This window comes from Oncorhynchus keta, chromosome 34 (genome assembly GCF_023373465.1).
Source record: "Oncorhynchus keta strain PuntledgeMale-10-30-2019 chromosome 34, Oket_V2, whole genome shotgun sequence".
Taxonomy (NCBI): Eukaryota; Metazoa; Chordata; class Actinopteri; order Salmoniformes; family Salmonidae; genus Oncorhynchus; species Oncorhynchus keta.
The window spans coordinates 59,848,044-59,875,767 of record NC_068454.1 but is presented as its reverse complement, the minus strand read 5'-3'; the positions used below and the strand labels follow the sequence as shown (position 1 = coordinate 59,875,767).

General features: G+C 41.5%; 2 protein-coding genes across 7 annotated transcripts in view; one reads left to right on the top strand and one right to left on the bottom strand.

The window, feature by feature from the left end:
* Positions 1–27,724, bottom strand: part of LOC118367392 (serine/arginine repetitive matrix protein 1-like) — a 44,912-nt gene that overhangs the window by 12,911 nt on the left and 4,277 nt on the right. Inside the window, exon 1 of one of the 3 annotated variants that reach the window (XM_035750814.2) lies at positions 4,280–4,395. The exons of 1 other annotated variant lie outside the window; for it this stretch is intronic. The gene's annotated coding sequence lies outside the window, so the exon portion shown is untranslated. Of the gene's footprint in view, positions 1–4,279; positions 4,396–27,724 lie in introns of those variants that run through there. One more of the 3 variants, XM_052494193.1, reaches the window with a different exon arrangement.
* On the top strand, positions 652–24,471 carry LOC118367394 (uncharacterized). 4 transcript variants are annotated; one of them, XM_035750828.2, is made up of 10 exons: positions 652–909; positions 18,691–18,721; positions 18,848–19,567; positions 20,372–20,419; positions 20,871–21,140; positions 21,368–21,400; positions 21,501–21,557; positions 23,131–23,197; positions 23,444–23,461; positions 23,583–24,471. In XM_035750828.2, the coding sequence occupies exons 3-10, from the start codon at positions 19,252–19,254 to the stop codon at positions 23,596–23,598; spliced, it is 825 nt and encodes a 274-aa protein (XP_035606721.1). In that variant the 5' UTR covers positions 652–909; positions 18,691–18,721; positions 18,848–19,251; the 3' UTR covers positions 23,599–24,471. The 4 variants fall into 4 exon arrangements, with proteins under 4 accessions (XP_035606721.1, XP_035606718.1, XP_035606717.1 ...); XM_035750825.2 differs by having other exon boundaries at positions 18,845–19,567; XM_035750824.2 differs by lacking the exon at positions 652–909 and adding an exon at positions 16,997–17,134 and having other exon boundaries at positions 18,845–19,567.

Genomic DNA, 27,724 nt, shown 5'->3' with positions numbered 1-27,724 from the left:
CATACCTACATGTACTAATAACCTTGACCAACCTCTACCCCCGCACACTGACGCGATATTGGTATGTATATAGCCTCGTTATTGTGTTACTTTTTATTAAAATATTTTACTTTAGTTTATTTAGTCAATATTTTAACTTTCTTGAGCTGTGTTGTTGGTTAAGGGCTTAAGTAAGCAAGCATTTCATGGTAAGGTCTACACTTGTATTCGGCGCATGTGACAAATGCATTTTTCTTTTATTTGAAAGTATCACATTTAAAACTGCTAAAATATACTTAAGTATCAAAAATACAATTATAAATAATTTCAAATTCTTAATATTAAGCATACCAGACTGTACATTTATTTTTTTTAATTTACGGATAGCCAGGGGCACACTCCAACCTAATTTACAAACAAAGCATTTGTGTTTAGTGAGTCTGCCAGATCAGAGCCAGTAAGGATGACCAGGAAGTTCTGTTCCTATCCTGCCAAGCATTCAAAATGTAATGAAAATGCATGGAGTAAAAAGTAAATAATTTTCTTTAGGAATATAGTGAAGTAAAAGTTGTCAGAAATAGAAAAGTAAAGTAAAAATACAGCATAACTACTTAAGTAGTTATTGAAAGTATTTTTACTTAAGTAGGTTACTTTACACCACATGATATGGGTGGGGATGCCCTAGCGGAATCAACGAATAGCGGGAAACAACGCGCATGACGCATTGTCAGTATGAGAAAATCGAATGTTTTAATATGTGAATTTTTGAAAATCGAATATGGTTTAAATTCGATGCACACTATTCCACAATGAATTGGAAGAGGTGGGCTGCGAGTGAAAGGCCCCAGGTCTCTTCAAATAGCCAAACAAAATGAGGCTACTTAATTGTGAAGATGCCAAATAGCGAAGGTTCTGTGGTGGTGTTCAAATGTAAGCTAAGTAGTTTTTGTTTTCCTTAAAATAATCACGAGTATTGCATCGTAGGCTACTTCTTTGAAAACAGAAGTTTTATTTATTTTTTAATCCAAAGTGGATTTCTGTTTTGTCATTGAAAAGTTATTGTTCGCTTGGCCTTCCTCTGAGATGTTTAAACTAAATAGGCCTACTAAAGCATCGTTTGATTTCTGAATGTGCCTGCACCGGGGACTCGGGATGTGGATGTGTTATTGATGTCATTTTTGAACCAGGCCTTTTGATTTGAACATATGGCTTGTTTAAGTTTAGGCTAGGCTACCTATTTATTTACTTTATGGATCAAGCCTTAGCAGTCATTCTGATCTCGTTCTCAATGATCTGTGCTTTAGTTTATTATGTTGCTGTCACGCGGTTCTGAATTTGCGATGCACCCGACTATCCCTTGTTTTTCCTGTGCAATAGCCTTTCGATTTGAACATTTGAAGTGTTTTGCTATGTGTACTAGGCTATTTGGTTTCACCAATAAATATGTTAAAATGGAACCAAATTATATTTCTCTGTCTTCAGTCCTTTTTAAATAGAAGAGATGCTGTATGGGCTATGGGGTCGAATGTGATTAGGCAGACTGAGTAGGCCTATAACTCCATTCCTATTCTATTCTATTCCGAGTTTACAGAAATTAATCAAATTGGAAATGAGCTACCATCAGGCTGCACTCGGTCCCGCCTGCGTTGCAGCCGTGACATACTTTTTACTAAATGGTACGTGCTAAATATTATGCAACGATGAGTACATAGTATGTAGGATAGTTATTCGGACACTACCAATTTCTCACATATTAAGTTGGAAATTCTATTAATTCTAAACTGGTATTCTAATCCATTCAATACCAACCAACAACAATTGAGGCACTCCCAGATTCCTGATAGCGCAGTACCCTATTTATGCCAGCGGGGTAAAATGATGTCAAACAGGTTATTTCATACTCTGCACAGAAACAAAAAGTCACATCCTGTGTTGTCATCCATTTGCATAGTAACAATATACACTGAGTGTACAAAAGTGACCATGGGTAAAATCTATGATCCCTTGAGGTCACCTGTTAATCCACTTCAAATCAGTGTAGATGAAGGGCAGGAGACAGGTTAATAAAGAAGGATTTTTATGAGACATGAATGGAGGGTGGATGGGCAAGACAAAATATTAAAGTGCCTTTGAAAGGGGTATGTTAGTAGGTGCCAGGCGCACTGGTTTGAGTGTGTCAAGAACGGCAACACTACTTGGGTTTTTAACACTCAACAGTTTCCCATGTGAATTAAGAATGGTCCACCACCCAAAATACATCCAGCCAATTTGACACAACTGTGGAAAGTATTGGAGTTAACATGGGCCAGCATCCCTACACATTGTAGAGTCCACGCCCCAACGAATTGAGCCTGTTCTGAGGGCAAAAGAGGGTGCAACTTAATAGTAGGAAGGTGTTCCTAATGTTTTGTACACTCAGTGGAGATTAGACAGAGACATAAAGTATGTATAGGAGGAAAGCTCCATCAAGAAAAAGTAAATACCTTTCAGAGACCATTTGTGGCCTGCCATCAAATATAATGTGACCCCTACTTCTGTTCCCAACACTACAACTATTTGAAAAGATTTGATTTTGGGAGTGACAACGCATTATAATAATGAATTCATAGCTCATGCTATTTAAGCAAAAGAGAGAATTGCTAAACTATGAGCATGTACAGTGTCTTCAGAAAATATTCATACCCTTTGACTTATTCCACATTTTGTTGTTACAGCCTGAAATCAAAATGAATAAAATTGTACAAAATTCTTACCCATCTACACACACAATAGCTCATAATTACAAAGTTAAAACATTTTTAATTTTGAAAATGTATTGAAAATGAAATACAGAAATACATATCTCATTAACAAGAGTATTCACACCCCTTAGTCAATACTTTGTAGAAAGCATTTGGCAGTGATTATATTTTTTGTAAAAAAACAAACACTTAACCTTATTTAACTAGGCAAGTCAGTTGAGAACAAATTCTTATTTAAAATGACGGCCTACCCTGGCCAAACCTGGAGGGCGCCGGGCCAATTGCGGGCTATGCACTATGGGACTCCCCATCACAGCCGGATGTGATACAGCCTAGATACGAACCAGGGTGTCTGTAGTGACACCTCAAGCACTGAGTTGGCGTGCCTTGAAGCGTCACTAGTGTGAGTCTTTCTGGGTAAGTCTAAGAGCTTTCCACACATGTATTGTGCAACATTTTCCCATTATTCTTTTCAAAATTCTTCAAGCACTGCCAAATTGGTTGTTGATCATTGCTAGACAACCATTTTCAGGTATTGCCATAGATTTGCAACTAGATTTAATTAAGTCAAAACTGTAACTTGGCCACTCACGAATATTCACTGTCTTCTTGGTAAGCAACTCCAGTGTAGATCTGGTCTTGTGTTTTAGGTTATTGTCCTGCTGCAACTACAAGCATACCCATAACATGATGCAGCCACCACTATGCTTGAACATATGGAGAGTGGTACTCAGTAATGTGTTGTATTGGATTTGCCCCAAACAAAAAGTGAATTGCTTTGCCACATCTTTTGCAGTATTACTTTAGTGCCTTCTTGAAACAGGATTCACATTTTGGAATATGTTTTACTCTGTACAGACTTCCTTCTTTTAACTCTGTCAATTAGGTTAGTATTGTGGAGTAATTACAATGTTGTTGATCCATCCTTAGTTTTCTCCCATCATAGCCATTCAACTCTGTAATTGTTTTAAAGTCAGTCCATGCAACCTATTATGTGACTTGTTAAACATATATTTACTCCTGAACTTAATTTAGGCTTGCCATAACAAAGGTGTTGAATAGTTGACAAGACATTTCAGATTTTCATTTTTTTATTTTATTGCAAAAAACATTGATATTATGAGGTATTGTGTGTAGGCCAGTGAATAAAAATCTAAATATAAATTTACATTCAGGGTGTAAAACAACAAAATGTAGAAAAAGTCAAGCGGGGTGAATACTTTCTGAAGCCACTGTAAATATACAGGAATGAAAATGACTTTACCCCCCCCAGCAATGTGCAGCTCTCCTGACATTGCCTTTACACTATTGGCCACATTGGGCAAATTACGCTGACACCTCTAGAAACCAGATATACATGTTTTTTTAATGCCTCATGGTAGGCAATAACATTTGCAATCCTCTCGAGTAGCTACTTACATTTAATTGGATATTGATACAACATATTCATATAAAATCACAATTTCCTTTGTTCTACTTTAAAAAGGAAATTCGATTAACTTAATGCTTGTTATAAATGGGAAATACAGGTTATATCTTAAAAAATTAAATAATCTTACCTCTACCTCAGTCAGTTTAGTTCAGGAATGGCTGCTGTCTTGCTGTGTCAGGTTTAAACATGAGAGAACACAAGTTGTCTGTGTTTTTTACCTCTCCTCTGCCCCACCCCTAAATTATTAACGCCCCTTTATTTGGTGTCATACTGTGATGAAACTGTGGGACAGCTTGTAAGAAAAGACATGTCCAAATAATTAACTAATTGCTCATACCTGCTCCTGCTTGCTAAACTCTGCCCGGGACTCTGATATAAGGCAGAGAAACTGATACAAGGCAGGGCCGAGAGCGCAGGCAGGTCTTGATGGGGGAGCTGGTGCTTTGATGTATATTGTGTTTTGTAAACCTTGCTAGTATCCGCAGTTCAAGTTTTTTAGGGTGTCTGCTGGTGTGTTCCATAACCAGCCTTTCAAAGCACTTCATGATTAGATGCGAGGGCCACAGAGTGGTAATCATTGTGGCAAGAAGCCTTAGAGTTCTTGGGAACAGGAATGATGGCAGTCATTTTAAGATGTTGGGATTACAGACTGGGACAGGGAGAGGTTGAAAATGACCATGAATATGCCTTCCAGCTGATCTGTGAATGCGCTGAGAACTCGCCCTGGAACACTCTCCGGCCCACGGCCTTGCCAGTGTTGATCTCATTAAAGAACTTAAATCACGTCGGCCTCGAAGCGCGAGATCAGTCCTCTGGGTCGGTGGGGGCCCTCATGCACAGTACAGTGTTAATGTCTAAGCATGCATAAAATGCATAGAGTTTTTCTGGAAGAGAGGCATTGTTGGGTAGACCATAGCTGCGTCTTCCTTTGTAATCCGTAATGGACTGTAAGCCCCTGCAACATTCGGCGGGCGTCGGTGCCTGTGTAGTATGATTCCACCTTAATCCTATATTGAATTTTTGCTTGTTTAATGACTCTGTGGAGGTCGTAGCGGGACTTATTGTACTTGTTCCTATCCTCAGCCGTAGCCTCAGGGTTGTCTGTGATAGCCCTGTGTGCGGTAGCCCTGTCCTTTAGTTTATCCAGGGCTTTTGATTGGAGGAGCAGCGAACCTTCGCCGATGCATTCACTTATGAAGGTGGTTAGCTTGTCGATGTTATCGGCGGAGTCTCAGAACATATTCCAACCAGCGCTAGCAAAGCAGTCCATAATCTACGTTTCTGATTTCTCAATGGAGCGAGTCACGAGTCATGATCTGATTTGCCGATCTGAAATGCAAAAGGTCAGTGCTATCCAGAATCCTTGGAATGTCCCAACCCTAAACCCTAACCTAATTTTAACCACTACCCTAAATCTTAACCATAACCCTTACCTTAATATTTTTAAATGTTAAACTTCAAATGGGGTAGGGATGTCCCAAGGATCCCAGATAATTCTTTGAGCCTAATTCAGATAATGCATCTCATCACTAGATACCCAGCGCTTGCCCCACTCCATAGCAAGCTGCTCTATCCGTAGTAATTTAATGTTAAAATCAGATTTCAAAGGTTTAAAAACCGATTCAGAACTGTATTCTGCTGGTTATAATGGTTCTGTTCAGAATGAAATGATTGGGAAATTATTTTTTGGTTACAACCCCTGCATAAGACAGAATGTTACTTCAAGATTTTGTCAATAAAGCCCTTTATCTACATTCCCAGAGTCAGATGAACTGTGGATACATTTTTATAGCATGCTAGTAGATACCATAGACTTCCAGTCATTGTGCTGATGCTAGTTAGCACTGGCTTGTGAAACTACCTCCACATTCCTTCATACTGGATGCAGAGACATAACAATGGTATCCTTGAGTTCATCAGACTCTGGGGAAGTAGATAAAGGCCTTCATTGTCAAAATCCCATGGTATCCTGTTTGAATGTTAAATGACGAGACAGAGGCATTGATGCGAGTAACCAGTCTTGTTCAGTACATCACAACACATCCGGGTATCTCAAGCACCCCGGTAAAACACAAGAGTTGCAGTAATGAACATTTACCAACAGATGGCATCACTGTGCCATCTTACACCCATAACGATCCCTTTAACGAAAGATGGGTGGGCGTATAATGCGAATGTCTAGAAACCTAAAAGGTTGACGCTTAGCATTTTAGCAACTACTTACTACTTTTTAGCTACTTCAGCTAACCATTCCCCTAACCCTAGCCCTTTACCTAAGCTTAACCCCAAGCCTGGCTAATGTTAGCCATCTAGCTTATGTTTACATTTACATTTAAGTCATTTAGCAGACGCTCTTATCCAGAGCGACTTACAAATTGGTGCATACACCTTAAGACATCCAGTGGAACAGCCACTTTACAATAGTGCATCTAAATCTTTTTAGGGGGGTGAGAAGGATTACTTACCCTATCCTAGGTATTCCTTGAAGAGGTGGGGTTTCAGGTGTCTCCGGAAGGTGGTTATTGACTCCGCTGTCCTGGCGTCGTGAGGGAGTTTGTTCCACCATTGGGGGGCCAGAGCAGCGAACAGTTTTGACAGGGCTGAGCGGGAACTGTACTTCCTCAGTGGTAGGGAGGCGAGCAGGCCAGAGGTGGATGAACGCAGTGCCCTTGTTTGGGTGTAGGGCCTGATCAGAGCCTGGAGGTACTGAGGTGCCGTTCCCCTCACAGCTCCGTAGGCAAGCACCATGGTCTTGTAGCGGATGCGAGCTTCAACTGGAAGCCAGTGGAGAGAGCGGAGGAGCGGGGTGACGTGAGAGAACTTGGGAAGGTTGAACACCAGACGGGCTGCGGCGTTCTGGATGAGTTGTAGGGGTTTAATGGCACAGGCAGGGAGCCCAGCCAACAGCGAGTTGCAGTAATCAAGACGGGAGATGACAAGTGCCTGGATTAGGACCTGCGCCGCTTCCTGTGTGAGGCAGGGTCGTACTCTGTGGATGTTGTAGAGCATGAACCTACAGGAACGGGACACCGCCTTGATGTTAGTTGAGAACGACAGGGTGTTGTCCAGGATCACGCCAAGGTTCTTAGCGCTCTGGGAGGAGGACACAATGGAGTTGTCAACCGTGATGGCGAGATCATGGAACGGGCAGTCCTTCCCCGGGAGGAAGAGGAGCTCCGTCTTGCTGAGGTTCAGCTTGAGGTGGTGATCCGTCATCCACACTGATATGTCTGCCAGACATGCAGAGATGCGATTCGCCACCTGGTCATCAGAAGGGGGAAAGGAGAAGATTAATTGTGTGTCGTCTGCATAGCAATGATAGGAGAGACCATGTGAGGTTATGACAGAGCCAAGTGACTTGGTGTATAGCGAGAATAAGAGAGGGCCTAGAACAGAGCCCTGGGGACACCAGTGGTGAGAGCGCGTGGTGAGGAGACAGATTCTCGCCACGCCACCTGGTAGGAGCGACCTGTCAGGTAGGACGCAATCAAGCGTGGGCCGCGCCGGAGATGCCCAACTCGGAGAGGGTGGAGAGGAGGATCTGATGGTTCACAGTATCGAAGGCAGCCGATAGGTCTAGAAGGATGAGAGCAGAGGAGAGAGAGTTAGCTTTAGCAGTGCGGAGCGCCTCCGTGATACAGAGAAGAGCAGTCTCAGTTGAATGACTAGTCTTGAAACCTGACTGATTTGGATCAAGAAGGTCATTCTGAGAGAGAGCGGTAGAGCTGGCCAAGGACGGCACGCTCAAGAGTTTTGGAGAGAAAAGAGAGAAGGGATACTGGTCTGTAGTTGTTGACGTCGGAGGGATCGAGAGTAGGTTTTTTCAGAAGGGGTGCAACTCTCGCTCTCTTGAAGACGGAAGGGACGTAGCCAGCGGTCAGGGATGAGTTGATGAGCGAGGTGAGGTAAGGGAGAAGGTCTCCGGAAATGGTCTGGAGAAGAGAGGAGGGGATAGGGTCAAGCGGGCAGGTTGTTGGGCGGCCGGCCATCACAAGACGCGAGATTTCATCTGGAGAGAGAGGGGAGAAAGAGGTCAGAGCATAGGGTAGGGCAGTGTGAGCAGAACCAGCGGTGTCGTTTGACTTAGCAAACGAGGATCGGATGTCGTCGACCTTCTTTTCAAAATGGTTGACGAAGTTAGCATTAGCCACCTAACTAATGTTAGCCACAACAAATTAGAAATTTGTTATATCATATATATATATATCAATCATATATTTTTCAAATTTGTAACATATTTTACAAATTCCAATTCGTAACATGTCATACGAAATGGATGATGGACATTCACACCATACGAAACGTAACATATACTAATTGGAGTGTCCTACATTTACGTTTAATCAATCAAATTGATTTGTAAAGGCCTTTTTACTTCAGCAGTTGTCTCAAAGTGCTCATACAGAAACCCAGCCTAAAATCGAATAAGAGCAAGCAATGCAGATGTAGAAGCACGGTGTTAGGAAAAACTCCCTAGAAAGTTTTTAGAGCGTTGGGCCAGTAACCAAAAGGTTAGATTGAATCCTGAGCTGACAAGGTAGAAATCTGTCTTTCTGCCCCTGAACAAGGCAGTTAACCCACCGTTCCTAGGCTGTCATTGAGAATGTGTTCTTCTAGTCCCACAGTGCAGTAATATAACAAATTCACACCAACTACATTATACACACAATGTAAGGGGATGGAATAAGAATATGTACATATAAATATGGGGATGCGCGATGGCCATGCGGCATAGGCAAGATGCAATAGATGGTATAAAGTAGAGGTCGACCGATTCTGATTTTTCAACGCCGATACCGATTATTGGAGGATCAAAAAAGCCGATACGGATTAATCGGTCTACTTTATTTGTAATAATGACAATTACAACAATACTGAATTAACACTTATTTGAACTTAATATAAAACATCAATAAAATCAATTTAGCCTCAAATAAATAATGAAACATGTTCAATTTGTTTTAAATAATGCAAAAACAAAGTGTTGGAGAAGAAAGTAATATGTGCTATGTAAAATTGTGTGCCATGTAAAAAAGCTAACGTTTAAGTTCCTTGCTCAGAACATGAGAACATATGAAAGTTGGTGGTTCCTTTTAACATGAGACTTCAATATTCCAAGGTAAGAGGTTTTAGGTTGAAGTAATATAGTATTTATAGGACTATTTCTCTCTATACCATTTGTATTTCATATATACCTTTGACTATTGGATGTTCTTATAGGCACTATAGTATTGCCAGTATAGCTTCCGTCCCCCTCCTCGCCCCTACCTGGGCTCGAACCAGGAACACATCGACAACAGCCACACTCGAAGCATCGTTACCCATCGCTCCACAAAAGCCGCGGCCATTGCAGCGCAAGGGGAATAACTACTCCAAATCTAAAAGCGAGTGACGTTTGAAACAGTATTAGCGCACACCCAGCTAACTAGCTAGCCATTTCACATTGGTTACACCAGCCATTAGCTGGGTGTGCGTTAATACTGTTTCAAACGTGACTCGCTTTTAGATTTGGAGTAGTTATTCCCCTTTGCTTGAAGTCATAAACAGCGCTGTGCTTGCGAAGAGCTGCTGGCAAAATGCACGAAAGTGCTGTTTGAATGAATGAGTATGGGCCTGCTGCTGCTCAGTCAGACTGCTCTATCAAATCAGACTTAATTATAACATAATAACACACAGAAATACGAGCCTTTGGTCATTAATATGATCGAATCCGGAAACTATCATTTCGAAAACAAAACGTTTATTATTTCAGTGAAATACAGAACCGTTCTGTATTTTATCTAACAGGTGGCATCCCTAAGTCTAAATATTCTTGTTACATTGCACAACCTTCAATGTATGTTATAATTACGTAAAATTCTGGCAAATTAGTTCACAATGAGCCAGGCAGCCCAAAATGTTGCATATACCTTGACTCTGCGTGCGATGAACGCAAGAGAAATGACACAATTTCACCTCAAATCAAATGTTATTTGTCACATACACATGGTTAGCAGATGTTAATGCGAGTGTAGCGAAATGCTTGTGCTTCTAGTTCCGACAATGCAGTAATAACCAACAAGTAATCTAACTAACAATTCCAAAACTACTGTCTTATACACAGTGTAAGGGGATAAAGAATATGTACATAAATATATATGAATGAGTGATGGTACAGAGCAGCATAGGCAAGATACAGTAGATGGTATCGAGTACAGTATATACATATGAGATGAGTATGTAAACAAAGTGGCATAGTTAAAGTGGCTAGTGATACATGTATTACATAAGGATGCAGTAGATGATATAGAGTACAGTATATGTATGCATATAAGAACTAAGAACCTTGGCGTGATCCTGGACAACACCCTGTCGTTCTCAACTAACATCAAGGCGGTGGCCCGTTCCTGTAGGTTCATGCTCTACAACATCCGCAGAGTACGACCCTGCCTCACACAGGAAGCGGCGCAGGTCCTAATCCAGGCACTTGTCATCTCCCGTCTGGATTACTGCAACTCGCTGTTGGCTGGGCTCCTGCCTGTGCCATTAAACCCCTACAACTCATCCAGAACGCCGCAGCCCGTCTGGTGTTCAACCTTCCCAAGTTCTCTCACGTCACCCCGCTCCTCCGCTCTCTCCACTGGCTTCCAGTTGAAGCTCGCATCCGCTACAAGACCATGGTGCTTGCCTACGGAGCTGTGAGGGGAACGGCACCTCAGTACCTCCAGGCTCTGATCAGGCCCTACACCCAAACAAGGGCACTGCGTTCATCCACCTCTGGCCTGCTCGCCTCCCTACCACTGAGGAAGTACAGTTCCCGCTCAGCCCAGTCAAAACTGTTCGCTGCTCTGGCTCCCCAATGGTGGAACAAACTCCCTCACGACGCCAGGACAGCGGAGTCAATCACCACCTTCCGGAGACACCTGAAACCCCACCTCTTTAAGGAATACCTAGGATAGGATAAAGTAATCCTTCTCACCCCCCCCCCCCCTTAAAAGATTTAGATGCACTATTGTAAAGTGGCTGTTCCACTGGATGTCATAAGGTGAATGCACCAATTTGTAAGTCGCTCTGGATAAGAGCGTCTGCTAAATGACTTAAATGTAAATGTAACATATGAGATGAATAATGTAGGGTATGTAACATTATATAAGGTAGCATTGTTTAAAGTGGCTAGTGATATATTTTACATCATTTCCCATCAATTCCCATTATTAAAGTGGCTGGAGTTGAGTCAGTGTCATTGTCAGTGTTGGCAGCAGCCACTCAATGTTAGTGGTGGCTATTTAACAGTCTGATGGCCTTGAGATTGAAGCTGTTTTTCAGTCTCTCGGTCCCAGCTTTGATGCACCTGTACTGACCTCGCCTTCTGGATGATAGCGGGGTGAACAGGCAGTGGCTCGGGTGGTTGTTGTCCTTGATGATCTTTATGGCCTTCCTGTAACATCGGGTGGTGTAGGTGTCCTGGAGGGCAGGTAGTTTGCCCCCGGTGATGCGTTGTGCAGTCCTCACTACCCTCTGGTGAGCCTTACGGTTTTGGGCGGAGCAGTTGCCGTACCAGGCGGTGATACAGCCCGCCAGGATGCTCTCGATTGTGCATCTGTAGAAGTTTGTGAGTGCTTTTGGTGACAAGCCGAATTTCTTCAGCCTCCTGAGGTTGAAGAGGCGCTGCTGCGCCTTCTTCACGATGCTGTCTGTGTGAGTGGACCAATTCAGTTTGTCTGTGATGTGTATGCTGAGGAACTTAAAAACTTGCTACCCTCTCCACTACTGTTCCATCGATGTGGATAGGGGGGTGTTCCCTCTGCTGTTTCCTGAAGTCCACAATCTCCTTAGTTTTGTTGACGTTGAGTGTGAGGTTATTTTCCTGACACCACACTCAGAGGGCCCTCACCTCCTCCCTGTAGGCAGTCTCGTCGTTGTTGGTAATCAAGCCTACCACTGTTGTGTCGTCCGCAAACTTGATGATTGAGTTGGAGGTGTGCATGGCCACGCAGTCATGGGTGAACAGGGAGTACAGGAGGGCTGAGAACGCACCCTTGTGGGGCCCCAGTGTTGAGGATCAGTGGGGTGGAGATGTTTCCTACCTTCATCACCTGGGGGCGGCTCGTCATGTAGTCCAGGACCCAGTTGCACAGCAAATTGGAGTGGATGTAGGGTAGAGTGGAGGTGATATGATCCTTGACTAGAGTCTCTCTAAGCACTTCATGATGACAGAAGTGAGTGCTACGGGGCGGGGCGATAGTCATTTAGTTCAGTTACCGTAGCTTTCTTGGGAACAGGAACAATGGGGCCATCTTGAAGCATGTGGGGACAGCAGACTGGGATAGGGATTGATTGAATATGTCCGTAACCACATCAGCCAGCTGGTCTGCGCATGCTCTGAGGACACGGCTAGGGATGCCATCTGGGACGGCAGCCTTGCGAGGGTTAACACGTTTAAAATGTTTTCCTCACTTCGGCCACATTGAAGGAGAGCCCACAATCTTTGGTAGCGGGCTGTGTCGGTGGCACTGCATTGTCCTCAAAATGCTCAAAGAAGCTGTTTAATTTGTCTGAGAGCAAGACGTCGATGTCCGCAACGGAGCCGGTTTTCTTTTGTAATATGTGATTGTCTGTAGACCCTGCCACAAGTTTTGTGTTTGAGCCGTTGAATTGAGACTCTACTTTGTCTCTATACTGACGCTTTGCTTGTTTGTTGCCTTGCGGAGGGAATAGCTACACTGTTCGTTTTCGGTCATGTTTCCAGTTGCCTTGCCATGATTAAATGTAGTGATTCGCGCTTTCAGTTTTGCTAGAATAATGCCATCAATCCACGGTTTCTGGTTAGGGAATATTTTAATAGTCACAGTGGGTACAACATCTCCAATGCACTTCCTAATAAACTCACTCACCGAGTCAGCGTATACGTCGATGTCATTGTCTGAGGCTACCTGGAACATATCCCAGTCCACATGTTCGAAGCAATCTTGAAGCGTGCAAGCGGTCAGACAAGTGAAAATTATGGTCAGTAAAGGAAGCTATAAGCTCATCTCTCAATTAAAAAAAAAATGTGTCAATACTTTTCCCGTTGATAACCAGCACACTTCTGTTGTAAAAGCGTTCAGGGGCCTTGCTTTAACAAAGTTAACCATTTTCACTGTAGTGTCCAAAACGTCTTTCAAGCTGTCTCTTGGCAGCAAGAGCCTCTGGGTGGATGCTGCAGTGTTTCCAAGTGACGTCGGGAGCAACTTCTTGCACGTGAGTTACTACTCTACTAGGTCTCCCTGTCATGGTGTAACAGTATAGCTTTAGACCGTCCCCTCGCCCATACCCGGGCGCGAACCACACATCAACAACAGTTACCCACGAAGCATCGTTACCCATCGCTCCACAAAAGCTGCGGCCCTTGCAGAGCAAGGGGAACCACTACTTCAAGGTCTCAGAGCAAGTGACGTCACCGATTGAAACGCTAACTAGCCAGCTGTTTCACATCTGTTACACTCACCACACTTTTGACCTCCTCCTTTTCCGCAACAACCAGTGATCCGGGTCAACAGCATCAATGTAATAGTATAACTTTAGACCGTCCCCTCGCCCACACGTGAACCAGGGACCCTCTGCACACATCAACAACAGTCACCCACGAAGCATCGTTACCCATCGCTCCACAAAAGCCGCGGCCCTTGCAGAGCAAGGGGGACGACGACTTCAAAGGTCTCAGAGCAAGTGACGTCACCGATTGAAACGACACTAGCACGCACCGCTAACTAGCTAGCCATTTCACATCTGTTACAATGGCTTTTGTGCCAACAGTACAGATGCCAACACATCTTGACCACCAAAGTCCATTTGATGTAACAAAGCTGTCCAGTACTTTAAAAATATCCTCTCCTGTTGTCCTAGTTTCCAGTGGTTTGCAGAAGAGGATGTCTTCCTTAATTGACCCCCCATAAATATAAAGGATATATACCAAGAGCTGTGCCAGGCACGCCAAGTCTGTTGACTCATCCAGCTGTTAATGCATAGAATTCACTGGCTTGTATGCAAAACAGATTTTTTTCAAAACATCTCCTGCCACGTCACTGATGCGTCATGAAAAAGTGTTGTTTGATGAAGACATTATCTTATCTCATTATATTTTTTGGGGCCTTTTCCCCCAGCATTGTCCCAGCCATATCTGTGGCAGCAGGAGCAATTAAGTCCTCCATAATAGTATAGGGGTTGCCTGTCCTAGTCACTTGGTAGCTCACCATATAAGACGCTTCTAGCCCCTTCTCATTAATGGCATCTGTTGCTTTTATACATGTCTTACTACTCAAAAGTCATCTTAATTCTCGCTCAAATAACTTCTGTGGCTTATTTTTCAAATTGACATGTTTTGTTTCTAAATGTCTGCGCAAGAGTGAAGGTTTCACCGAGTTATGAGATAATAATTTAGTAAATATAACACACTGTGGCTGAGGAAAGGCACTACTCCCAATATAAGTGAACCCCAAATAAATGTAGTTCTCATCACATTTGTGCCTCTTCCATTGTCCAACGTCCCGGTCTGTTGTTCGGTGCTTTCCCAGGTAAGGGGGCAGTAGCTCCTCGGCTGCATCAGATTCACAACTGTCAGTGTCCATGCTAGCTGGGCTAACAACAAATGTAGAATTACTGATGCTAGCAGTGGATATGCTTGTTTTTTTATATATATTTTTTTAATTAACAACAAATAAATACATAAAGCACATGCGGGAACACAAGCATACATAGATTACAAACAATGGACAATCGAGCTTGGGGGTACAATATCACATTACAATTACACAAGGACCTTAAGGGACATGCATATACTTACAATTCTAACAGCTTTTTTGTTACTAGAGCATTTAACCGTCTTAAAATGCAGTTCAATTTCTTTTTGTAGGATACGAAAATGTGGTTTTCTGTTTGTAAATGTACATTTGTGTATATGAAATTTGGCCAAAAGAATAATGAAATTAATTACATAAAAATGATTCCACTTATTTCTATTGTATGTAAAGAATCCAAACAGTACATCTCTCCACAATAGTGTAAAATCTTCATAAATGTGTTCAATTATAAACCTACTGATGTCTTGCCACAGTTTTCTTACATGCATACAATGCCAAAAAAGATGTGTAACAGAATAACTTTACGTCCGTCCCCTCGCCCATACCTGGGCGCGAACCAGGGACCCTCTGCACACATCAACAACAGTCACCCTCGAAGCATCGCTCCACAAAAGCCGCGGCCCTTGCAGAGCAAGGGGAACTACTACTTCAAGGTCTCAGAGCAAGTGACGTAACCGATTGAAACGCTATTTAGCACGCACCGCTAACTAAGCTAGCCGTTTCACATCCGTTACACTCACCCCCCTTTTGACCTTCCTCCTTTTTCCGCAGCAACCAGTAATCCGGGTCAACAGCATCAATGTAACAGTATAACTTTAAACCGTCCCCTCGCCCATACCCGGGCGCGAACCAGGGACCTTCTGCACACATCGACAACAGTCACCCACGAAGCATCGTGACCCATCGCTCCACAAAAGCCACAGCCCTTGCAGGGCAAGGGGAACTACTACTTCAAGGTCTCAGAGCAAGTGACGTAACCGATTGAAACGCTATTTAGCACGCACCGCTAACTAAGCTAGCCGTTTCACATCCGTTACAGATGCACAACTGTTTCTGGGTGGTCATTACAAAAGGAGCAATTTGAGTTGATGTTTTCCTTAAACTTCTTCATATAGTGGTTGGCAGGATAATATTTATGAATAATTTTAAAGGAAACTTCCTTAATTTTGTTAACAAGTAGGTATGTTTGTGGCAACATCCAAACTTTTTTCCAACAGATATTATCAATAAATCCATTCCAATAAGGCATGACATAAGCTATAGAATAGATACAACATCCTGCTGAAACAAGGATCGTATCGCTCTGTTGTTGAATGGACCAAAAGAGAAACAAATCTTTCCTACTGATGAGTCACCAGGGTCAATAGAAGGTAGGCTCTGAGGGTCAGGTCTTGACATGTTCCTGAATAACATAGCAACACCTGAGGGAATGTAATCTAAAACAATTGCAAAATCTTTAGGTGTTACAGGTACCTTGTAAAGTGCTAAGAATTCTTTATTTTGTGCTTGTGGAAGCAGAACAACTTGTGTCATAGACAGGTGCAGATGTAGTACTGCTGGTAGTAGCAGTACTACCAGTAGAGCTGGTATGTGCATCTATGGACGCGGGCCTTACTTTTTTATTTTATTATTAATTTTCAAACAAACGGAATGAGCAGCAGTTACGTTTGCCTACATACGGACGTTTAGTGGAATTCCCACAAGAGAGTTACGGTTAATGTGATTGAATGTTAATTATTTGACTAGGCTACCTGTATTTCACATCGTGTTGTTATCATTTCGCCGAACACTAGATGGTTTAATTTTATTTTTGGGTAATGAACCGAGACTACTCAGGCAAGAAAAAAAACACCCAAATGTATAGCCCCGTTGGAAAATAGAAATGGACTGTTTGAAAATGTGATGTGAAATATATACATGTATAAATGTGAATCACATTTGTATTTGGCGATCCCCCGACGGTACTGCGCGTACCCCAGTTTGGGAACACCCGACCTAGAACAATAAAGGGTCCTTCAGCTTGTCCAAGGTGAAGAACCCTTTATGGTTCCAAGTAGAACCTTTTCACTCAACAAAGTTTAGAAGCCTTTATTCCAAAGAGAAGGAACCCTTGCCCCTGTAGAAGAGCCCTTTAGAACCGGTTTTCTATGTAATACAGCTTTATTTTTAGGCTAATATGAATAGGCCTATTATGCCCATTTGAAACACCAGGCGGAGATGTTTCTCAAATTTCAATTACTCTTTATATAAGGATCATACCGGTACTATCCAGTCCAGCATGTGTATTTCCTTGAAAGTCGGTTTAAGCATACTGTAGGCTACACCGGACACGTACTGGGCTCACTCAAACTTCGCGACAATGCTTATTATTATCACAAAGTTGAGTAAGTCTACATTCAAATATATCATCTAACTTAACTTGTATGATTTGAATGTTCATTATTGTGCTCGGAATAGCCTATACGGTGCCGGAGTTTTTTTAACGGTACCGGTTGTGCTGAGTAAGGCCTGCCAAGCTATTTCTGAACTTTGTAGACATGTTGCGCGCAGAAGCCCGATAATTGTTCTCCGATAATACGGTCACGGAGGAAAGGTGAAAACTGTATGGGGTTAGTTATCATAGTCTTTGATAATGCTGTCTCGAGTATCCCATTTTAGCATATTAAAATTGAATCGAAGTTTATACATTTTCACAGAAGGGGTCTCAGTCTGCATCGAATAGCCTAAACAGGCCTATTTATTTGTTTTTTTTGGCTAGAACCACGGAGTTAACCACAAGTCGCGAAGAAAACAGGAGCTGCCTCCACTATTCCAGCCTCATCAAATCACCTATGCTTAGTCTAATACAGTGACAACTAAAAGATATCAAAACAATTTAGTCCAATTAACGTGTGTAAAATATCATGTGGCTGTCAATGGTTCGGATTTCTGTGTGCTCGTGCAAGTAGAAAAATACATGTTGACTCACTACTTGTAGAGAAACACCAATGCAATCATCCTCTCTTTCACGTTGATGAAACAGTCTATCACTCTGTCAAACAGTACTTATGATACTTTTTCAATTCCAGCTTGTGTAAGCCGAGGTCATAAAATAACACGTTTATAAGGTGTCTTTCTTAAAACAATGTCTATGAACTCGGGTGGCAGTCAGAATTGCAATGAATGCTGTTACGCTGTATCAATAAATGGTATAGCCTGGGGCTCCCAGAAAGCCTGAAAAAAAGTAAATAGCCTGCTAGATAAATCAATTACGGAATCCAATATTGGAGAGATATTCCATGCCGAAACCTTTTGGTAGCTAAGCTAAATCTTGAATAAATGATGAATGGTTTGATAAATCATAGCCGAAACGGAACATTAAAAAAAATGTCTAGCCCGTGCAGAATAGCCTGTATTTCGTGGGGTAGTACTAAATAAAATGTTTCGCCCGCCTTAAACTCGTAGTTTTAATACGACTTCATTTTGCCAGGTGAATCATGGACATCATTTATGATTATCACATTTTAGAAGATGAATGGTTAATTCAGCTTAATCGTTATCCTATTTAGTGTGTGTAATTGGACAAATATAAGCTATTATAGGACTTTTGTATTTATATTAGCCTGTGCTATTTCTCTAGACCTGTTAAAAAAAATGTTTAGATAAGGCGCGTGTAACTCCAATAACGTGTGACATGCCATTTACAATTCCAATAGTTAGTAGCCTAGTAAAGAAAAAAAAGACCTGTCCTCAGACATCACAAGGTCCATAACGCAACTCATACTCTACAAAAACGTAGCGTTTCATTTTTCTTGGCGTTATTTGGCAGTAATTATTAATGTGTAAGCATTTAACGGCTGATGAATTTAACTATGCCAACATCATATTCCCCAGGCCCCTATTTACGTTTTCCCAACGTGACGATAATGATTCATAATTACTGTTTTTATTTACCCCACAGGTGGATCATTGCAGCATGCTCAGGAAAGTAGGTAAGTCTACAAATAACTCGTCTGTGTGTGCACATGTTTGCTTAGATCATGGATTGGCATTGACCATGGCAGGTGAACCCAGATGATAAATGGATTAAATGTCTTTCTATTATGGCTTCTCAGCAGATATGCAGCACAGCATCTGGACTGATCATTACCCTGAGAAAACACCACATCAAGCTGAGAGTGACAGTTTTGTAAGGCCTATCCCTAGCAAAACAGAGAGAATAAAAGGACTCAACAGCTACAGGACACCAGGAGTGCCTGTTACTTGTGCTAATCTACCCGTGCAAAGTATCTGAAAGCACTGAGGATCATCGAGTTATCTCTGGTCATGTTAAGAAAAATGCTCAAGTGGATGATTTCTACACTCATGGGACTGACCAGAGATCTACCCACCCAGGTTGTGTCTCTACAGTGGTGAAGAAAATGTATGAGTCCTCAAAAGGATCACCAATCTGAAATGGGGGTGATAGCAGCACGCAGCAAATCCATATCTGCCTTTGAACCAGAGACCAACTCGGGAAAAGATGCTGAAGCAGTTCATCCCCGACCATCATACTCTGGATCGAGCTCTGGTTCCAAAGAAAGGCCCAGCAACAATGGATGGTGTAACGGGGTACAAGAGAGGTGCAAAATGGAACATTGCTACCTACAGAAGAGATGAAGAGGCCCCAAATCTTAAATTAACCGTGGCTCAAAGACAGGAGTTGAAAGGCCTCCCACTTCCCGTTACCCAGCGACTTCCTGTTACCCAGTGTGTGAGTGAACTTGCAGCTCATCAACGAATTAAAATGACCTTTTACAGAAGAAGAGGGGCTGGGATGGAGCATGTGACATATACTGGTATGTATTTTTCCTTTCACTTGCATTGTTACGTGTTTGCAGTAGCGGTGCGAGAGTAAAAATCACTGGGGAAGCCAAGCCATGTGTTGTGATACTTGCGTTGTTTACTCTATAACCTGTTAGTTCATATGCCTTGCGACTGTGATATATAGGCCTAAGGCCGAGACAATAAGAAGACAGTGGCAGAAACAAATTCAAACACACCTTTGTTTCATCACAAGACCAGAGAGCAACCTCTGTCCGGGGAAGTCCACAACGCAAGCATTTTGCATATAACAAACAGCTACATGATCTAGAGCATGGTCAAGCAAGTTAATGTTTCACAAATTGTCTAACCACTAAACTGTTGATTTAGAACCACGGAGAGTTACAAGTCACAAAGAAAACAGGAGCTGCATCCACTATTCCAGCACCATTTCAACTTCAACCTTATCAAAACACCTATGCATAGTCTAATACAGTGACAACTAAAATATATAAAAAACAACTTAGTCCAATTAACGTGAGCTAAATATCATGGTTCGGATTTCTGTGTGCTCGTGCAAGTAGAAAAAGACATGTTGACTCACCCTACTTGTAGAGAAACACCAATGCAATCATCCTCTCTTTCACGTTGATGTAACAGTCTATCACTCTGTCAAACAGTACACTGCAGTACTTAACGATACTTAACGATACTTTTTCAATCCATTAATGTTCTAATCCAGCTTGTGTTGGAATCAATAATGTTGAACACAATAGGTGCTTTTTGGTGTTTGTTACAATGAAAACAAACAAAATAACCATAATGTCCTGTGTTTCCAGTGTTTCTTCAGTTCTTAATCATCACCACACTATTTCAAGACTCTGATGGTGAGCTCTTTATTTTTTGCAATGAAAAGCTCTATACATTCTGATGTGTGTTTAGATTGATAGAGCAGCCAGTCATGTAATGAGCTCAACTTGACTGACACACATGCAGGAAGTGGAACACTCGCTCTCAGGAACACTCCTGTAAGTGAGGCTGTGTGATCAGTTGAAACTAGTAGTGTCATTCTCTCACTCCCTCGGTTTCACCCTCTCCCTATGTCTCTTTCCCACCCTGTATGAGATATGTACTGCTTTAAACAACCACAGATGTTTTGCTGTGTGGCATTTTACCATTATTTTCAAATCCATCAATAAAAATGTAATGGGGATTTTAAAGTTAAATCCATCTATATGGTCAACCTTCTGAGGAAAACATAATATTCCAAATGTGTTCATTTTAATGTTCCTACTTGTTGCCTTTGTTCATACATGCCTCCTTTTCGTGTTACCTCAGGAAGCTGTTCAGCCTGCAATGACGACGGATGTGCAAAAGTGCAGACAATATATGGATCGAATGACACCATAGTGTATCAGAGAAGTAACCCCATCGAAAACCTCACAAGTTGTTCCACCACCTCTGCACCACCTCCTCAGATTCGGAGTTGTGTTTTGTGTCTTGCTGATATCAGAGATATAACCCTCTTTTGCTCAGACAGCTGGGAAGCAGCTGGGCCGCTCGACTGGGAGGTTGATGGCATCCGATTGAAAAACATCTTTATGGTTGGTAAGTATAGCATATGGCTAAAATCGGACTCAATAGTGAATTAAAGCAAATGTGACAAAACAGGTTTTGATATAACATTACTATTCAACTGTCAGGATGGGAAATGTATCTTCACAGTTGCATATTGGCTTTTGTTTTTTTAAATGTGATTTGTTATTCTAGAAATTAGTAATTTAAATACCCTTCCCTCGTTTGATGTTTATAATCATGAACTGTTTTAATGACAGACTGCCCAGCCATGAAGACTGATCGTGAAACAGGTAAACATCTTAAAACATTGGTGTTAGAAAATAGAAAGTGATATTCACCTAAAGATCAATACCATATTTCTTAATCAAATATGATTTTGTATCCCCGAAGAACTTATCCCTGGTGATATTTCTGGTACCCTCAACCCTGGTGGAATTGCCGTTATTGGTATGTATCCATGTACCAGTAGTGTTTTGTTTTTTAAAATATACTTTTGGTGTTTTGTGTAACTTGAATAAACACCAATTACCTGTTGTTGTTTTTTGATACTAGAGTTGGGAATGTCAAGACCAAAATATAAGTCCGCAAAAAAAGAAACGTCCTCTCACTGTCAACTGCGTTTATTTATGTCTAAATATTTGTTTGAACATAAGATTCAACAACTGAGACAAACTGATCAAGTTCCACAGACATGTGACTAACAGAAATGGAATAATGTGTCCCTGAACAAAGGGGGGGGTAAAAATCAAAAGTAACAGTCAGTATCTGGTGTAGCCACCCGCTGCATTAAGTACTGCAGTGCATCTCCTCCGACGGACTGCACCAGATTTGCCAGTTCTTGCTGTGAGATGTTACCCCACTCTTCCACCAAGGCACCTGCAAGTTCCCAGACATTTCTGGGGGGAATGGCCCTAGCCCTCACCCTCCGATCTAACGGGTCCCAGACGTGCTCAATGGGATTGAGATCCGGGCTCTTCGCTGGCCATGGCAGAACACTGACATTCCTGTCTTTCAGGAAATCACGCACAGAACAAGCAGTATGGCTGGTGGCATTGTCATGCTGGAGGGTCATGTTAGGATGAGCCTGCAGGAAGGGTATCACATGAGGGAGGAGGATGTCTTCCCTGTAACGCACAGTGTTGAGATTGCCTGCAATGACAACAGGCGCAGTCCGATGATGCTGTGACACACCGCCCCAGACCATGACGGACCGTCCACCTCCAAATCTATCCCGCTCCAGAGTACAGGCCTCAGTGTAACGCTCATTCCTTTGACGATAAACGCAAATCCGACCATCACCTCTGGTTTTACAAAACCACGACTTGTCAATGAAGAGCACATTTTGCCAGTCCTGTCTGGTCCAGCGACGGTGGATTTGTGCCCATAGGTGAGCGACGTTGTCGGTGATGTCTGGTGAGGACTTGCCTTACAAACAGGCCTACAAGCCCTCAGTCTCTCAGCCTATTGTGAACAGTCTGAGCACTGATGGAGGGATTGTGCATTCCTGGTGTAACTCGGGCAGTTGTTGCCGCCATCCTGTAACTGTCCCGCAGGTGTGATGTTCAGATGTACCGATCCTGTGCAGGTGTTGTTACACGTGGTCTGCCACTGCGAGGATGATCAGCTGTCCATCCGGTCTCCCTGAAGTGCTGTCTTTTCCGTCTCACAGTACAGACATTGCAATTTATTGCCCTGGCCACATCTGCTGACCTCATGCCTCCTTGCAGCATGCCTAAGGCACATTCACGCATATGAGCAGGGACCCTGGGCATCATTCTTTTGGTGTTTTTCAATCAGTAGAAATGCCTCTTCAGTGTCCTAATTGCCTACAGTCTGTAAGCTGTCTTAATGACCGTTTCACAGGTTCATTAATTGTGTATGGTTCATTGAACAAGCATGGGAAACTGTGTTTAAACCCCTTACAATGAAGAGCTGTGAAGTTATTTGGATTTTTACAAATTCTTTGAAAGACAGCAAAAAAGGAAACACCCTAAAACAACCTGAGTTTGTTTATCCATAGTGGTCTGCTGTGCTGGGATTGGCATCGTGTCAGTGTCAATCTGTTTCTATTATCGCAAGATTGAACGGTATGTACACAATTTAAGACTAAAAGTTTAAAGGGTCCTCTTATCCAGATTTTATGACCTCTTTAAAACAGATTAAATGATATCAAGTTATAATTAGGAAGACTATTCTCTATTTTATATCATAATCCAACCACAACATTCTATACAATAAAATGCTAATGTATTTATTAAAACAGCAACAACCAATAAAATTGCTAAAGTTATGGCTCAATGTTATTTTCTCTCTCCCCTTTTGTGTTTTTACAGCGATCGTCAAGAGAGGAGGTAGGTTTGGTCAAATTTGTCCCCCACCTCCGCAGGTGATGTAAGACAGCTATTAACAACACACGTTTATTCTTATTGGCCTAAGTAAGGGTTTTGATTCCATTTTAATTTCTTTCTATAGGCCTGAAGCTCTGTAGACAACAAAAGTTTGAGGAACATGCAGCGGAGCATTTGGGAGAGGAACAGTGAAGCATTCTACATTTTCAAACAAACATGTCTTATGAGTTGTTAACACTAGTAGAAACTACAAATTGTATCGTTTGTGCTGGACACTTCTAGAAGGGGTAAAAGGTTACAATGATAGTGCATGCCTTTAGAAACATTTTCTTTCCTATATGTTTTCCATATGCTTTACCTACAGTTGAAGTCGGAAGTTGACCTACACCTTATCCAAATACATTTCAACTCCGTTTTTCACAATTCCTGACATTTGATCCTAGTAAAAATTCCCTGCCTTAGGTCAGTTAGGATCACCACTATTTTAAGAATGATGCTGAATGAAGAATAAAGTGATCCTGTAAATTGAGCTCGGTGCATTTTAAACCCTGTCATTTGTAGTTCTAGACAGCTGCCCACAGGGAGAGATGCAGTCTAGAGGCATGGTGGATGCTGTTTGATGAGAGCACATGGCTAATAAAGTTTGAAAGCTGTAATGGTAATAATTCTAAAGACGGACGCCTGCCTTTTGTGCTGCACTGCTTTCCGTTTCTTTGTTTTTCCAATTTTAACTGTTTTTTAAAAGTAAACAGTGATTGATAAGAATAGTAAAGAAATCACAAAAGAATAAGAGAATATTCTGGAACTTGTGATTGCAAACAGTTTTTGTGGATAAAACCATGCTTGTCTTTTTTTAAATTGAACCTTTATTTTAACAGGGAGTCACATTGAGATTAAAATCTCTTTTACAAGAGAGCCCTGTACATATTACAATAAAAACAGAATATTAAAACAATTCAGCACACAATTAACAAAAATAAACATTTTAATAAAAACAATCACATTTAACTACATAGAGGTCCTCAATCAATCATTTAAACTGCCTGAGTGGCACCATCACATCTAGCTGCAGTGAACTCTTTCTATTGGTCCACAAATTAGGGGCAAAAACCAAACACGATTTCCCCAGATCTGTGGAGACTGAAGGGATCTGTAGCTGCTTACTATTCCTGTAAAAGGGTTTGGTAACTTATGATTCTTATCTTAATTAATGAAGTTATATACGGAGGGAATTTCTTTAAGGTTACTTGGTAAATAACTAAAAGAGAATGCAGAGCTCTTCTTACAGACAGAGAGGTCCATCACACATTTTATACAGACTACAATGAGTCCTAAAATTGTCCCCTGTGATAAAATGTATTGCGGAAGGGTTTTAAAAACAGAGGTTGCCGCATGCATGTAAACAATTTCACCAAAATCCAATACAGGGAGAGGTGTTGTTTGAACAATCTTTCTCCTATTTTTAATACTAAGGCATGATTCATTTAGATATAAAAAGAACAATCTTGGATCTTAGCTTCTTAGTCAGATTTTGTATATGCGTTACAAAGGATAACTTGTCATCAATCCAGACACCCAGTTACTTATATTGAGAAACAAGCTCAATTTGTGCTCCATTTATAGCGCACATATGCAGGTCCTTAGGGTCAACATTTCGTGACCTAGAGAACAGCATGAGCTTGGTTTTACTTGTATTTAACACTCATTTAAGATCTGCAAGTGATTTCTGAATTGAATCAAAGTCATGTTGAAGTTCACGAATGGCCTGCTGCACTGAGGTGGCACAGGAATACAAAACTGTCATCTGCATAGAGATGAATGCTAAAATAATTAAGTGTGTCCTATTCATTAATATACAAAGTTAACAATAATGGACCCAAAATCAAACCATGAGGAACTCGTTTTTGAATCAAGAAATTCTGATTTAACCCCATCGATCAAGATGGCCTGAGTTCTGTCACTAAGATAATTCTAAAACTGTAAAAAGTCTCTATATCCCAGGCCTACGCTTGATAATTTCTTCAGCAAAACAGAATGATCAACAGTGTTGACTGCCTTTGACAGATCAATAAACAAGGCAGCACAGCTCTTTTTAGCATCGAAGACATTGACAAGATCAACAACTAGCGTGGTTGCTGTGGTAGTACTATGCCCAGGCCTAAACCCAGATTGGTTTATATGAATACAATTATCAGATAAAAAGGAACAAAGTTGTACATGAACCAAGGATTCATGAATTTTAGCTAAACAATGAGTCTTGAAGTGGGGCAATAGTTGTCAAGATCTTTTGTGTCCCCACCGTTATGGAGTGTCAGCACATATGCAGATTTACAAGCTTTTGGAATACTTCCTGATAACAATGTTAAATTAAAAATGTGGTCTACTGAGCCAGCAATAAGGGGTGCTGCACACTTAAGCAGACAAGGCTCCAAATGATCAGCCCCTGTAGATTATTTTGGGGTCTAATGTTAACAAAGCATCTATGACTTATTTATCAGTGAATTTCCGAAACGAGAACTCCTGACTAGCATTTTCAGTACCATTCAATAAACTTTCACCATCTACATCCAAACTACTCTTTTCAAGAGCTGGCTTGAAAATACATTCAAATATAAAGCCTGCAGAGATAAAACTGTGATTACATGCATTAATGATATCAATTTAGTCAATAATAGGGACAGAATCTAAATTCATTTATTGGGGAGAGAAGAGGAGATACAACCCTTCAGTGAATTAACAGCTTTCCAAAATGGAGCTTGGTTCCCTTTACATTCAGATATCTGATTATGTTAATACACTTTTGCTTCTTTTTTTCTTCTTTAAAAAAAAACTAATTTTACACAGATTTCTCAACCGCCTAAAAGACTGCAAGTCTGGGCCCGAGTCTGTGAACCTAGCTTTGGCCGAGGCAGCATCTCGGTTTTATAGAACTTAAGATAGCTCTGGACTGAACCAAGGGCAAGATCGATTTTGTATTCACATTTTTTAAAGGGAGCATGTTTATCTACAATACAATTGAAAACATTTGAGAAGTTGTTCAGAGCCAAGTCTGGGTCAGGTATAGATGCAATACAATCAAAGTCACCAAAATAAAAGGTCAAAAATAAAAGGCCTGTTCATTGAAATGTATCTTGTTGATAAAACTAGGTTTGAATCGAGGCATCCGTATATCCCTGACACATGCAATGGGACAGTGGTCACTAATATCCAAAGCAAATACCCAACTCCCAGCATATTTCTCTGGAGTATTTGTAAATATGAGGTCAAAGTCGACTTTGTAGGGTCCTTTAAGTTTGGACGTGTGGGCTTTGTAATCAGCGGAGTCAAATTTAGATTAGTACAAAAATAATTTAGACACTCAGCATCCTGCGTTCTCCATGCAAGATTAAAATCTCCAGTGATCGACACCTCTGGGGTAATGAAAATGGCAATTCAATCAGTGAGTTCGTTTAGTACACACTTCTTGGCAGAAGGTGGACGATAGATTCCGATACCTGTTATTCTTGAGTTTGTACAACTGAAGACTTAAAGCCAACAATTCAAATAGTTTAGGACAGGAAGTAGCCTTTAACAGAGACACAGAAAGATTCTTTGTGTAAATAGAAACACCACCACCTTTGCCTTTCCTACCAGCCCTGAACACATTGTAACCATCCGTAGCAACATCAGAGTCCAGGGTTTCATCAGTTAATCAGGTCTCAGATACAATAAAAATATCAGGGTCTGCCTGTGAGGCCCAGATCTTGACATCATCCATTTGAGGTAATAAACTACAAATATTGACATGTAAAAATGTCAAACCTTTTCTGCATTTAAAATCATATGGATTCTATACTTTGAGATCTCAGAACAGGATACTCAAAGATTGGATTATACCTATTAGGAAAACAGCAGGAATAGCAATGACATTTCTCCAGTTAGCACCATTTGGCATGTCACCACTTTCAGACAACATGTGGAACTCTCACAGTGACCAATGAGGAGATGGTAAAAACTGACTTACATGTAATGCTAATATTGTCCTCATGTCTATTTAGTTGACCAACAACGTTCCCAATGTTTGATGACAACAGCCGGGAGCCATTTTCACCCAGGTGAATTCCGTCTTCCACAATAAATCTATCAAAGCTGTCCTTTGTGTTCGGTCTCTGCTTCACACTGCATGCTCAACCCAGATCCAAAATAACCTGTTGCTTTACACCCTGAGACATACATGTATACTGACATTCATTTGTTGAAGTGTCTGCTTTCTAACCCCAACTATGT

Excerpts from the sequence above, each read along its gene's own strand:
- LOC118367394 (XM_035750828.2), top strand. The coding sequence starts at position 19,252 with ATGCTGAAGCAGTTCATCCCCGACCATCATACTCTGGATCGAGCTCTG. Across the intron at positions 20,420-20,870 it reads ACTATTTCAAGACTCTGATG|GAAGCTGTTCAGCCTGCAAT; the intron begins GTGAGCTCTTTA and ends GTGTTACCTCAG. Across the intron at positions 21,401-21,500 it reads GAAGACTGATCGTGAAACAG|AACTTATCCCTGGTGATATT; the intron begins GTAAACATCTTA and ends GTATCCCCGAAG.